The 14733-nt window shown below is 44.0% G+C and overlaps 1 protein-coding gene across 4 annotated transcripts in view; it reads right to left on the bottom strand.

Moving 5' to 3' along the window:
- LOC119162990 (uncharacterized) overlaps positions 1–14733 on the bottom strand; it is a 177127-nt gene that overhangs the window by 30955 nt on the left and 131439 nt on the right. Inside the window, exons 1-2 of one of the 4 annotated variants that reach the window (XM_075882061.1) lie at positions 5205–5375; positions 541–792 (exon numbers count right to left, since the gene is read on the bottom strand). In XM_075882061.1, coding sequence (XP_075738176.1) covers positions 541–792; positions 5205–5241 — 289 coding nt within the window. In that variant the 5' untranslated portion in view covers positions 5242–5375. Of the gene's footprint in view, positions 1–540; positions 793–5204; positions 5376–14733 lie in introns of those variants that run through there. The other 3 variants (XM_075882062.1, XM_075882064.1, XM_037414877.2) reach the window with 3 other exon arrangements.

Raw genomic sequence — 14733 nt, 5'->3', positions numbered from 1 at the left:
AATCAGTAATTACTGTACGAACTACCTAAACAACCCTACATTATGTGTTTATAAGCATATATGGTGTGGAGTGTATACGTGCCTTCAGGCGGTGGTCGACCTCTTCAACATCAAGTTAATCTTATGACTGTCTTAAATAAAACTTCGATTTTCAGGACGATAAACTTCGCTGCACTGCTACTTTTCGACCACCAAGTATGTAATTGGTACTCCTTAGCTAAACAGTAACATTTCAGAGTATCTACGACTGATTGGTTGCTCTAACAGATCTGACGTGCTCATTTTCATACCCTATTACTGTGGTAACGATCCCCATAGGTCAAGGAAGGTACCTTGGTCGTAGCGCTGCTTCATGTTCATAGTATATACGTTAAACCAAAGGCTGCATATACGTTAAACAAAAATCTGTACGCTCAACTTGCACCTTCATGAATTTCACGAGAGAAGGTAGGGCTCTTTGTTGTTGTTACTGCTGTTAACATACTTATAACCATAAGCATACGAACGATGGGAGACCGAGGGGGTAAAGGGCTCGCTCACCTATGATGACGTCACCACTGCCCGTCCGTCGCAGGCATGTGGGGCCACTATCGAGTGGGTCCTGCTTGGGGGAGCCCGCTTTTTCGGGTGACGTTGCTCGCGCACGACGGGTGGGCTTCGGAGAGGTCAAGACAGAACCACCTTGGTGCAGCGGCGAGTGGAGCTGACTGGACAGCGTGCTGGCTTTGCGCACCAGCCGGACCATGGGGTACGGTGCGCTGCTCACCGGCAGACCTGGGCGCGTCGGAGTATCTGGATAAAGATACGAGCACGGTGGTGCACGAAGTGCGTCTTGATGTCGCGAGGATGATGTCATTCATTTATGATGCAGTTTACTGCATAGGAATAAAAATGTTAGCTCCACCCGGAGACAGTGGTGTCCCACCCACAGAGAGGAATTAATCATTGTTGGGTTTACACCACCCAAAACAATGCTTCATCCAGCAACGATTACCCAATGGCATGACGTCAAGTAGATGTTGGGCGATTCAGATAGTTGACTCTCTCAAAGACACACGTTTTAGTAGCTGGTCTCAGGTTGTGAACCTAATGCAAACTCGTAAACTCGTTGACGTAATGTTTTCGTTATAAAGAATTAATTTTAAATACTGATATGTGTAGCAAATGCGTGACCCGGGACAAAGTACTTCAGGCTTATAAGGGGACCAGCTATCAGCATTGCCTATCACAGGTGAATGATAGCCTTGTCATGGTTTTATGAGCGGCGCCTACATTTTTGCTTAGGTTGTAGCACCAGTATAACGCTTAAGTATTGTGAAATTGTGAAATTATTATTCTTATTTCTTTTTCAATGTACTAATAGTTACTATCTCTGGGACATCATTAAAGGAGCTTGATGAAGAGAGTTTCATAACCATCAGTTCCCTTCTGTATTTTAAGCGTTAGCTTACTGTTCATTACGCGGGGATTGTCGGGTTATCACCCATAAGCCATTACATGTTTACATAGCAAAAGAAGCTCTAGAAGCTGTATTTCATAATACTTAAACGCTAAATGCGATAAAGATGAATAAAGTGAAGCGAAACAAGTTGACAATAGCTAGGACGTGTTATTGCGTTTTCATGTTTGCTTCTAATTGCACAACAATGGTTTAAATAAAACTCTTTTTCAAGTATGCAGGAAACCAAGGCGTTTATAAACAGCTACAGCGAATTACAAAACGCATTTCTTTGGAAGTATAGAAGTATGTGTAAAAGAGCTTGCAAGGAGCTCATTTCGTCTCTATAGTTTAGATTTAAAAAATGACACTTCCTAAATAATTGAATACACAAAAGCAGATGTTGACACACTGTAAACGTAGCGGCTACCTTTGTCGTCCGTACGTGTAACATAAAACAGCTTCTTGTGGCAAGTACAATGCATTAGAAAAGCATAGAATAGCTACTGCGACTTGTTTGTAGTCTGTGTCACAAGTAACTATGACACAAACTAGAACAGCCACGTTGATTAAACCCGATAAGTCCACCGAAGCCAATGCAGTGAATCAGAATGAAATGCACAGAAAAAAGTTACAGTTTCGGCCCAAGTCCGAAGCAATTAATGTGATAGCAACACATAGGGCTGCTATACGAAGTAATAACTAAGTGTTGGGGTTTAACCTCCCCAAACCACCATTCGGTTATGAAAGAAGCTGTAGTGGAGGGCTCCGGAAATTTAAACCACCGTGGCTTCTTTAACGTGCACCTAAATTTTGGCATACGGGTCTCAAGCATTTTCGCCTGATCCATCGAAAATGCGGCTGCCTCGGAGGGGATTTGATCCCACGACCTGCGGGTCAGCAGCATCAGCCGCCATGGTGGTCTAGTGGCTAAGTGCCTTAACCACTAGACGACCATGGCGGGTGTTATACGAAGTAAGGCTGGGAGATTTAGAAACCATACTATATGTACTGACACGGCCGATTCTCCTTGAATTGACAGTAATGCTGTAACGACAACATCTAAACGCGTGTTCTGAATAGTGGACTGTGTGACTTCCGACAGGAGGCGTAGTTCAAGTTCGGTGTCGAGAAACGTGACAAGCCACTGGTTTTCACGTCGAAGTATATTAATGTGGAAGTCTCTAGTGACTATCACGGCACATCCTGTAGACATCACAAGAAAGTTGTGCGGCAAGAAGTTCGTGACGTCAGTCCGCAAGGTGCCTGGTGAGATTTACACTGTTGTGACGATGAAGCCATGTGATGTTTTAACGTCGCAAGCAACACCACAACTCATCTAGGGCAGCGAGTTGAGTTGACGCATCGAAAGTTATAATGGCGGTGCGCATTTCATTGGTAACCAAACTCACAGGCACGACAGCACCAGCAACTTGCCGAATACTCCTGGACTTGGTGCGAACAATTTTTTCTGTTGCTTCAGAGTGAAACTGGATTCGTAGACATCTTAAAATGCCCCATTCATGCAACTGCGTGTGCTTCAGTGAACCCACCCCTCCAACAATCAAGCCATAGGATACGACAATGTTTAGGGAAAGCATGTATGACTTGTCCAAACAAAGCACATGCTTTGTTCGAGAATTGTTCTTTTAGGTCGCCGTTGGTGCGATAGACAGTACCAGCCACGTATCCCAGTTGGTTAATGAAGCATGCTGAAGAGCGAAGGGTCACTGGTTTGAATCCCGATGGGTGACTTTGAATTTTCTCTGCTGATTTCTCTCTCTCTCTCTCTCTCTCTCTCTCTCTCTCTCTCTATATATATATATATATATATATATATATATATATATATATATATATATATATATATATATATATATATATATATATATATGGGAAAGAACTGTACCTTAAGGGCTCGTTTTTCCGTGTTTTGACACAGATCTATTTGACAATAATGCCAAGGAATGTATAGTGGAAGTTATTAGACCAATTGTAATGTAAATGTGAAGAAAGAAAAGTGGGTGAAAAGATAACTTGCCGTGAGCAGGAACCAAACCTGCGACCTTCGAATAATGCATTCGATGCTCTACCTCTGAGCTACCACGGCAGCTATCCCCCCAGCCACTTTATTGCATGGGTTTATATGTGAACTTGAAGGTGGGCGTGTCAGTCAGCGCCACCTGTAGCCCTGAAGGCGAGTGAGGCACAAGTGTGTACAAAGCACGCATCCTAACCTAAATTAATGACATCATATGCAGTACGTGCTGCTTGTTTATTTTAAGGTAAAAATTGATTGATATGTGGGGTTTAACGTCCCAAAACCATCACGTGATTATGAGAGACGCCGTAGTGGAGGGCTCCGGAAATTTCGACCACCTGGGGTTCTTTAACGTGCACCCAAATCTGAGCACACTGGCCTACAACATTTCCGCCTCCATGGAAAAATGTCGCCGCCGCAGCCGGGATTTGAACCCGCGACGTGCGGGTCTGCAGCCGATTACCTTAGCCACTTGACCACTGCGGCAAGACACTTAAAGTAAAAAGGAAAACAGAAAAGAAGATCGGCACTACTCGGTTACAGCCTAAGAAAAAATGTAAGCTCCAGCGACAGACCTGCGGCGCACATGCCATATACCTGTGGAAGTCGATTGTGCGATCTGGTTTTTGGTAATATCTTAAAAGGGCCCGGCAACACTTTTTGAGCATGGTCAGAAAACGCTGCCGATCCGTAGTAGAAGCTCCCGAGAACACGCGAGCGAAATGATATAGCACAGAACGTGGCCTGGAATTCTCAGTAAATTATTAATGTGTGCTGAGAATTGTTTTCTATTCTCTCGACAAATGAAGACGCTCGAAAGTCAGCCCTATAAAATCATCTATCAGCCATTAGCTTATTTGAACATAGTGCACTCGTTCGTTACAGAGATCGCCGCGACTTGTCCATGCGTGCGCGCGCGATCACACATGAGAAAACCATACATTCGAAAAAAATATAAAAAAAGTGCTCAAGGTCACGAGGTGCGCGTGACTTATTTTTTTGCCCCTGCCATCCCTCCCTGCTTAGCTTCCAGCGCTTTCGTCGGGACGAGAGAAGACAGAATCCAATTGCAGCATGCGACAAAGCTTTGCAACTCCACTCGTATTGGACAGAATCTTAAATTTTTTGCACCGTTGAATTCGTGAGGCAATAAGCTCTTTCAGTAAATTAATTGCATGGTTACTTGAAAAGTGTTTCAGGGCCCTTTTAAGTGCTTTTTTTCAGGTTAATGTAGATACTTCACATATTAGGAGCTGAAGGTTTGCCGTCAATAAAAAAAAGCATCACGTTTGGCTGAGCAGCGATATTAAAATCCCTGATGAAAATTAAGTAGGACGTTCAAGTTGCCCTTTTATAACCAGCAACACGAACTGTTCTGTGTATGAAAACGTTATACGAAACACTCGAGAAGCGGTTGACGATGCGAAAACGAGTCAGCGCTGTTGGATAAAGCATTTATGTGACTCTTTAGGAGGAACAGTGATGGCAGTCGGCGGAGCTTATTCGGTATTTTATTATTCGGCGGAGCTTATTCGAGCTTATTCAGTATTAGGTATTTTTTCTTGGATTCTTACCGAACACGGTGTGACGAACCTGTATGTAACTGTTTCACAAAGGTAAGTACATTTGAATAGAGATGACCTTAGCGTTGTAATTATTAGGAAGCACAATACAAATTGAAACTGGCTAGCAGCAGATGTGGTATTGCAGGCCGCTCTGGCTCACCGGGGGGCTCATCAACAAAACCGTCTTCCTCGGCCATATCCAGAAGCCGCACGGTCACTGCGCTTAAAACGCTTGTTGAGAGACGAGGTGGTCTTCCCGCGCACTGCTCCGAAGCGCCCAGACTATGCCGACATTGGAAATAGCGACCTTCACCACAGCCGAAGAGGCTTGTCGTCTTCTTCTACTGCTTGCAGCTCGAACTAACACGACGCATAACGCTACCAGTGTGTGGCAAACTTGCCAGTGTGTGGCAAACATAAGCTACTTAGTGCCATTGTGGAATTGTAGAGTTTTCTTTCATGCAGTAGGTAAATTCACCTATCTAAGCAATGGACGGAATTACATACGTAGGAGTTATTAGATTATGAACGGCAGTTTACCGCTCACCTCGAAGAGGAATGCCCATGGTCATTCAGTTCTTCTGGAGGATAACAACGAAAGTAGAGAAATTTGTAAACTGCACTGCAAGTGATGGAACTGAAAATTTTAGGCGAGACACTACGATGTAGTCAATATTCTAGTTGACATAAAAAAAAAAGAAATGGACCTTGACACGGTTCATTTATTTGGGTTGCCGACGATAGCGACGTACGCCTATTCTGAAACACCTACTAATGGGAAGGACTCTTTTCGGGGGCTAGACGTGGCGTCCTTCTGCTGGTTTCGAAGTATTTCATGCTCTTTCCTTCGTTCGTGCCTGCAGCAGCCACTGCTTTGTAGCACACAGCTCCTAGTTTGCAGCTTTGCAGCCCCCCCCCTCTTTTCTTTTCCCCCCCTTTTTTTTTTTGCTTCCCCTGCCCCCTACCTCTGACGAAACACTTTGTATCATTGCAAACTAACTTGAAAGGAAGCGAGGGCTGCACTTTTCAGCCTTAGAGATTTTTTTTCCTTTAGGATAGATATTACCATCAGGGAGAAACACCACCACCAAAAGATAGCGTCACTACTAACTCCCTTAAAACTAACATGCCAAGGAAGACAAGGTGCCTTTGACAAAGACAGGTCCTCCTATCAAAGTATCGGCCAGCCTGTCTGAAGCACTTACACTGTTCACCTTGATTAGCTAACATAGTTATGTAATATCTGTGGTGAGGCGACCAAATAACCGACGCTTTTTCGAGTCTAGCCGAAGCCTTATGTGCTGTCAGTCCACATTCCTTTCTTCTTGCTAAATGTGCGTCGGATGTGCCAAAGCTTTTCAAGAGCTTGTTGCAGATTGTTTCGACGTGCTGTGCCATTTAAAATTTGTTGTAAGAGTAACACTAATGTATTAAAACTTCATAACACGTATTAGGCTTACACTGTCATTAGTTTATGTAAAATGAAGAGGCTGTTCTTTATTTATTTGAAAAGGTCGTCACTGGAGTCTTTTTCAAGTTAATTGACATTTGCCATGTTTCACTCCAGTTAAAAAACAACAAAATAAGGCTATTCAGGGCATCTTCATTCTAGAACATTATACATCGTTCTAGACATAACACAGTCATCTGCAGATATTCCGATTTTAATATGAGTGTTATTGATAAGTTCTGCTTCGTCATTTGGGTAAATAATAAACAAAAGCAGTCTAAGAACCGAGCCTTGAGGTGGTGGGATGGTGCGATCTATACGTCATATGACGTTGCGTGGTTAAACGTAACAAATCTTGAGTGCTACCGAAATTAATCTGCTATCCAATCAACCGGCATGTCGTCGTCAAAAGATTTGGGAAGAAGCTTTAACTTTGGCATGGCAAAGCATGGCAAAGACGTTTGATTAGTAATTAAATATGACATCAATCTGTCTTCGTTTGTTGAGGGAAGAAGTAATGTTGCGCGTCAATTCGAGCAACTGTGTAACACTACAATAGCCAGCACAAAAGCCATGCTGTGGTCAGGAAAATATATTGTGTGTGTTTAGGTATTGTACAATATATTTGTTAATGATATGCTTCAAAAGCTTTGACTTGGTGAAAAACAATAATATTGGCCTATAATTTGGTATTTGCTTGTTTAGGGAGTTGACTATGGGCATGACGTTTGATAATTTACAGAGCTTGGGAAGTGTTGTAGAAATTATTGTAATATAATTAGAACACCATCCTGATTACCAATTTTGAAGCTCCGGCGGAGCTTCATTAAAAATCACGAAAAGCAGGTAGTTTGCTGCACGCAGGAAAGAAGGATTGATGCCGTTATCAGCAAAAGAAAAACTGATTTGAAGTAAATATTAAAGACATCCATTCATTTTTCAAGGATTGAGGAGTATTGGTCATCAATAATAAACAATGACGACTCAGGCGATGCAGGATGCATCTATCTTTAGAACCTTGAAGGATTTTTTTTATAAATGTAGCCAAGACATTGCTAAAGAGGTAGTTCTTTTAGTCTCTTTCATTTTGGCTTCTAATTTATTTTACAGCGCATTAAATGAAGAAGCACTATCCTTACATTTGGAATTACAATTATTATACCTAAACGTTCCATGCGACGAGTGAGATGAATTATTTATCTATTGTACCATAGGTCTCTTGTGTTTCATTACTCAGATGTTTGAGGCACATACTTTCATAGGCATGGACGCACAATTCCACAAAACCTAATAAGCAGCGAATCTGCATTGCACAATTCAATACAGCAGTCAAATGGCTCAAAATACTAAGCTATAATGTCCAGTACGGAAGCGTAATCAACTTCAAAAAGTTTAAAACAGTTTTCATTTCAGGTATTTGATGGGAATATGCTAAGCTCGAGGCGACCTCAGCAGCTTTATAGTCAGAAAACCATTCGATGACTTCACATTTTGCACGGTGTGACAGAAACACATAGCCCCATGAAGAACTGAGGTTGCACCCCACTTTGTTTCATACGGTATTGCGAAATTACAAAACGCTGCTGCATTGCAATACGACCATTTCCGGGAAAAGAGCAGTGTTTGTGCAGTGATATCATAGCGCGTAGAAGGGTACACGAGCCGTTTGCAATGTCTGCTGAAATAGCACTTGCGACCGTGCCCTTATATTAAAATTCACAGTTGAGCATCAAGTCAGGTAGCCTCCTACTTCATCGTCTTTTCATACTCCTTCGTCGAGCAAAAGAGAGACAGGGCTGCTCTGCCGGTTGATGAGCAATCTACGGCAGGCATGGCACGCGGAGCGATGTTGTTGTATGCGCTCTCCGTGTGATGAAGATGGGCAGTTTGTTTTATCTACGCTTCAGCAGTGTTCCTCGCGGTTATCAACCGCAAGATTTTACTCGCGGGAACAGCATACAATGCACGAACAAATGTTATGAAGTTCGGGGTTTATCTACGCTTCAGCAGGGTTTCTCGCGGTTATTAACCGCAAGATTTTACTCGCGGGAACAGCATACAATGCACGTACAAATGTTATGAAGTTCGGCGTACGGACTCGCTCGCTGGATTCCGTGCCGACCGGTTGTGCGCCCGCGCGTCCCGCGCGCTCGCGACCTTCGGCGTCATCGTAGCTCTGGCTGACTGGGCTCGCCCTACCTCACCTCGTGTCGCCGACGACCTTCGACGACAGCGTAGCTCTGACCTACTGGACCTGCTCTACGCCATCTACTGACGCCGACAACATCTCTCGCAAGTGTACCCCGTCCTCGGACTCCAGTGACCGTGCTTTTATCTTTCCTGTCTATCCTATCCCCCCAGTTTGTTGTTGCTTCTTCTTCCTGTTTTCTACACCTCTACTCCTACCCTTTTTATCCCTCCTCACCCCCATCCCTTGTGAGCTCTGTGGCGGTGTCGCTCACTGAAGCAGACAATAACGGGGCTCACTTTTCTCTTCCTTTCTCTTTCTTATGAACCACTCACAAGTTCGGCGTAGTACGGTACATGACGGTGATGATGAAAGCCTGGACAGAGTCTACATATAATTCTCGCAATAAAACATATACAAGATCAGTAGAACGGCACTCTGAATAATCTTAAAGCTGCTGAAAGGAAGGTGAAGTGACGTAGTTTATGCAGGTTCCCCGTTTGGGTTAATATAAGACTAACGGCGGCGCGCCGCAATTATTGCGCGGCGGCGGCGTGGTCCTTCTTGGGACTTCGGCGGTGGCGCAAATTGCATGATCAAAAACGAGTGACGGTGGCGCACAGTTCGACCACGAAGTGAATAATGATGGGTAAGGTGAAGTGTCCGTCCATCCGTGCATTCCTGCATGCACCCACGTGCATCCTGCCATGCATTCCTGTGTGCATCCTGATGACGAGCACGAGTCGCAGTGGGCTTCTCTAACCGAAGCTCCTCGTCGTCCGTGGTCTACCAAGCGGCACGATCCGGCAAGCTCACTCGTACGGCGATGATCCAGGAAAATCAGAGATAACGGGCGCACCTGTGGAGCCTCACGCAGCCCGCGCAGTAGCCAATCAAAGAGCAGAGGCACTACTAATGCCTTCTAGCGTGCCTTCACCCAACCGCCATATTGTACGCATGTCTATGGGACAACGCCCTCTCGGAAACGAGACGAGAGATGGAATGCGTACAGCGTCATTAGCATATCGTTACCCAAGTGCAGTTTGCATGCATCTATGTGAGACAGCGCCATCTATTGCATGAGAAGCGAGACGCTACTGTGTACACAGGATGGTTGACGATCGACGACCGAAGCCGCTCGTAAACCGGCCAGGTCTCGCCATAAGCAGCTTCGCCTCTTATAACGAGGTACTGCATGACGATCATCCCCGTAGTTAAATTGGCAGGGTATCGTACACGATGTCGAAATGCTGTACCTACCAGCGACTAGTTGTATTTTAGTCCAGTTCTTTGAAAATATATCAAAATTACTGCAATACACATATATAAGAAAATGCCCCTCATAGTTTCGTTTCTTCTTTATCTCTGGATTTTATTAGGTTGTGTCTCTTGATAAATTTATATCCATCAATTCATCAATTTAGTTCTGAGTTTAAGGCTTATTGTATTTTCTTCCAATAGAGAAAGAGCAGAAAGAGCAGAAAGAGCTCCGGACGGAGGCTCTTATACACATTCGGTATGCATGTGCATGATTTCGATGCACCCCTATGCCTTCTAATAAATTCGCTGTCTCTATCCGGTTTCGATGCAAGTGCAACAACAGAGCGGCCAAACGATGATACATGCATGAGCATAATTTTCAGTGAAAATAAAGCTGTACAGGTAGACATCATGCTAACCTTTCACGGAGATAAACACAATATGCAAACACTTCCTCTATACTTACAGGCCATAGCCACGAAGAAAAACCTATAGCCCCCCTCCCTAAGGAAAAGAGTGTTTCACCGAAAATAAATCATGAAAATACGAGCTATTCCTGGGTACCGGCCTCTGTACTCAAATATATAAAATTACGAACTTTCACATTGTAAGGCACAAACATACACACAAGGAAAAAGATAACATGTATGTAGGCAGCACATAAAAAAGTTCGTGAAATATTTTTCTTAATAAGGGATGTTAGAAAGTAAGAATGTTAAATTCCTTGAAGCGGGTTGTATAAAAATTGATCTCGTGTGCAGCAACGCTTAGTAGCCGAGATATTTATGACTCTAGGTCTTGATATCAGTAGTTAGTTCACATGAATGGTGGAATTCCCCTTTGGTGGTGTAATTACTATCGAGGAGAAGAAATGGGTAGGCTCACTGCATAGAGTATGTGCTTCATTATGCGCAAAAGTAATCTGAAAGAGTGAATTTGATTCGCTCAAAAAATGAGTGTTTATCAGAAATATTGTGGATGGGCAAGTCTCACGCTCAGCACAGTAGGTTTCACAAATTGGTATTGTCATTTTGTGTAGTTTTAATAATTTGTGGCAGTTTTTTGGAGTCATTGAACTCAGTGAATGCCATATTAATGCACGGTACCTAAGTTTTGTATAGTAAAGAGTGTAGTATATTGCTCATTTTAGTCCTGATAGTGTAGGACTACTAATTTTAGACACGGAGCTTACTACTTTACTAAGGTCACTGCTGAGTTTATTGATATGGCTGTCTCAAGAGAGGTTTTCTTGAAATCGTACCCGCCAAAACTTCTGCGTGCGACCTGTTTTATCTGCGTTGATTAAAATAAAGTTATCGATATTATTGAAGTTATTGATATCAGGAGACATTGCAACAGATCTCGAGTTTTACGTCACAAATTGCTTGCTTATAATTTTCAAGGTGAAGGTGACTGGTGATTCGCGTATTTCAATCATTTGCTTTTGCAGGGAAGCGAGGGTGCCCATGCGAGACCCTCGACATGATGGAAATCTTTCTTTACACAACTACCGTGCTTCAAAAATTTAGCATACATTCTGAAGAGGACAAAGAAATCTTGCTGGATAGACATTGTCGTCCTTTTGAACGTAATGAATGATAGATACCAAAGGCCTGCGTTTCTTATTACGATGAAGCCCACTACATAGTTTTTATAGACATTAGTCTTCCTTGGGATATTTCGACGCAAAAAATTGGTCTCACTGTCTCTAGGTCTACTTGCCTGTGTGTCACCCGAAGTGGCTAAACTTCAACCAAATCTACAGCGCCCACCAGTGTTGGTATGGTTTCGGTGTTGATACTTGGGCATATTGTCGAAAAAAGAAAATATTGTGCGTATTTGAGACACAGCCTCAACACGTCAATATGTGTGACGTGTTCCTATATACTATGAAAGGCATACACAAGTAATTCTAAGGAACGCAGTGTTTATAACGCTGTGATGACAATGCAACGTTATGCACGAAAATGCAGGTGTTTCCTGTGTTTTACTAAGACGATACGGTGGTCGCACCTACCCGTCGCCTTGCATTCTACAATTTATGGCCTCCGAGATCGCGTGTACCTGGCGCGTCCCCCCCCCCCCCCCTCCACCTATATCTGAGGCTATTCTTCCCTTTTTCAAGATTACTGCCAGATGGCGCTTTTTGTATCACCCAGCAATGGGTGAGTGCGGCACTGCATCACCCAGCACTGTGTATCACCAAAGCACTGGGGTTTAGGGAGAGGGAGGGCAAAATAGACTTTAAGCGGGTAGAGTTAACTAGAAGGAAGTTATCTGATTGGTGGCTAAAGTCAAGGCACGAGTGAAAATTAAACCCTTCACTGCAAAGTACGAATCCCCAACCTCACTATTTAAAGAAAAAAAATCTAGTTTTTGGTTCATTAAGTATTACGTCTTGATGGCGCTAGCCCACCCACCCACCCACCCACACGGATTCTCAAAGGCAGCATTGTTTTAATATTTTCGCTTACTTTTTGCTCACCTAAATGTTTTCGTTAATGTTAATGCACAAATCAATCGCTTCAGTCATGAACAACAGCTGACGACGACGATGACAGCAATAACAAAAAAACTTTCAGTGCATCTACTACTACTACTACTACTACTGCTACTACTACTAATACTACATAAAAGATAGTCAAAGAAAAATGAAACGCGGAAAGGCAGGGGGATAAACCAGAAAACACTCCGGCTCCTGGCTATATAGTCCTGGCTTTTGCTTGCTAAGTTTAGCATTGTTTGCTTCTTATATTTCCTTCTTCACTTCACTTTGTTCCTGTATTTTTCTCTGTTTATTTATACATAACTTTCTCTTCATTTTCTTGTTTTTCTTGCTCTTTTCATGTTTCTTCTCTTTTCCTCCTTCTATTTATGTCTGCCTCTCACTCTATTACTTTCTACATCGTTCATTGATCTTCCTTTTTTTTCGCTCTCTTTGAGCACTACTACCTATTTCTCTCTTTCTATCATTCTTTCTGTGCGATGCTTTCTATTTTCTCCCATTTGTTCTCTCCTCCTCATCATCACATATGCGGTTTCTTTGCGCCCACTTCCCTTTCTCACCCCTTTGCTACACTCGCTATACAGGTATATGCAAGGTTTCTAGTGAGGCTGCTAGCGCCTAAGGAAAAAAAAATGCGCCATCTCACGTTAAAGGGAACCATATGCAGATGCGAAGCAGCGACCGCTAACACTTTTACTGACGGCGGCTTTAACACGGGCGATCATCGCGGTGTTGCGCAGAACAGACACCTGGGAAGGCGCAAAGCACGCTGTGATGGACCGTTGTTTCCTACTGGAATATTCCAATCACTGCTAATAGACAATAAGAGACAGATAAATCTGATTGTACACAGAGACCCACAATACGCTTTTAGTAACACTTACGCTGTAAATTTTTTGGGGTGAGGTTACTAAAGCCGTGGGTGTGCCCATGCATGTCTGTGACTGGTTCGTAACCACCCAGTTGTATGACTCAATCAGCAGGTGGAGCGTTAGTGTGAGTCGCAGACAGATGGACGGACGGATGGACGGATGAATAGACAGACGGCCGGACGCATGGATGGACGGACGAACAGACAGACGTATAGACGGAGTGTGTAACCAGTCTTACATTTTGACCTCCAAGGTGGTGCCGGTGGGAGGTTTCTTCTGTGCGTTCTTGAACAATAAAAAATTCGCAGCGTGCGCGTTAACTAAAATCCGAATTCTCCTGTCTCTCATTCCGCCTTAGCAGCCATTGGCATGTACATTGACCACTATCTGACAAGGAAAGGTTGCTACGTTATACTCGCTGGGCATAACCGCCTTGGTTTTAGAAAGGTTTAGCAAGCGTTGGGCCGCAGTGCCATGGATACAGTGAACTAGTATATACCATGAACACGAGGTGGTTAAAGGTGGGAAGTAGACACGAAGCGCAATCCGTAAGAAAGTGTGCGTGTGCCACCTCTCATTTAGTCCTTGGAATTTCCGCTGGATGGCGGTGCATTTGCGGAATATATGATGAAAAGATGCGAGATGGTGGTACTTGGAGTGTTGAATAGATGGACGAACGGACACACAGGCAGACGCATGGACAGACTCACGGATGGCTGCACCGACAGATGGACGCCTGGACGGACGCAGGGGCGGATGCATGGACAAACGCAGGGACGGACGCACTAGATGGACGTGCGGACGCACGAACAGGCGCACGCACGTACGGGCGAATGGACGCACGCACGGTCACACAGACGGACGCATGGACGGACGGAAGCAAGAACGAATGGACGGACGCATGCTTCGCCCCACTCTCCATCAATCACTCCGTGGATATGCTGCCATTTTTTTCAATCAAGAAACTCGCTAACAAACGCTGCCTGCATCAGCATCGTAAGGTGATAGAGGCAGATAGTAGGAGAGAAGAGAAAGGAAGAGATGCGCATGCGCACTGGTGGTGTAAACGCTACGAGGGGAGAGGGGTAGCGAGCTTAGCAGGATAGCAGGCCCTGCTTGCGTCAGCGTTTCGGCGAGAGAGAAGGGGTGTAGTAGATGAGAAAGGAGATATATGGACGTGCAAGTGCACTGGAGCGCGGATGCCCCCGGATCGAGTGAGCCTAAAGTTTATTCGCATCTAAAAAAAGCGCTGGACAGACGAGTGAATAGAGGCTCGCTTTCGGATAGAGGGTACGCGAGTTTAAATGCCGCCTCGCGAACATTATTTTTTTTTTGACAAGAATCGCTGTCTCTTTCTTTGTATCTTTCTTCCGGTTTATCTGTCTTTCTCCCTTTTTTAGTATTTCAGCTTTT

Source organism: Rhipicephalus microplus, chromosome 2 (assembly GCF_043290135.1).
Source record: "Rhipicephalus microplus isolate Deutch F79 chromosome 2, USDA_Rmic, whole genome shotgun sequence".
NCBI classification, from domain to species: domain Eukaryota; kingdom Metazoa; phylum Arthropoda; class Arachnida; order Ixodida; family Ixodidae; genus Rhipicephalus; species Rhipicephalus microplus.
This window is presented reverse-complemented; position numbering and strand designations above follow the sequence as displayed.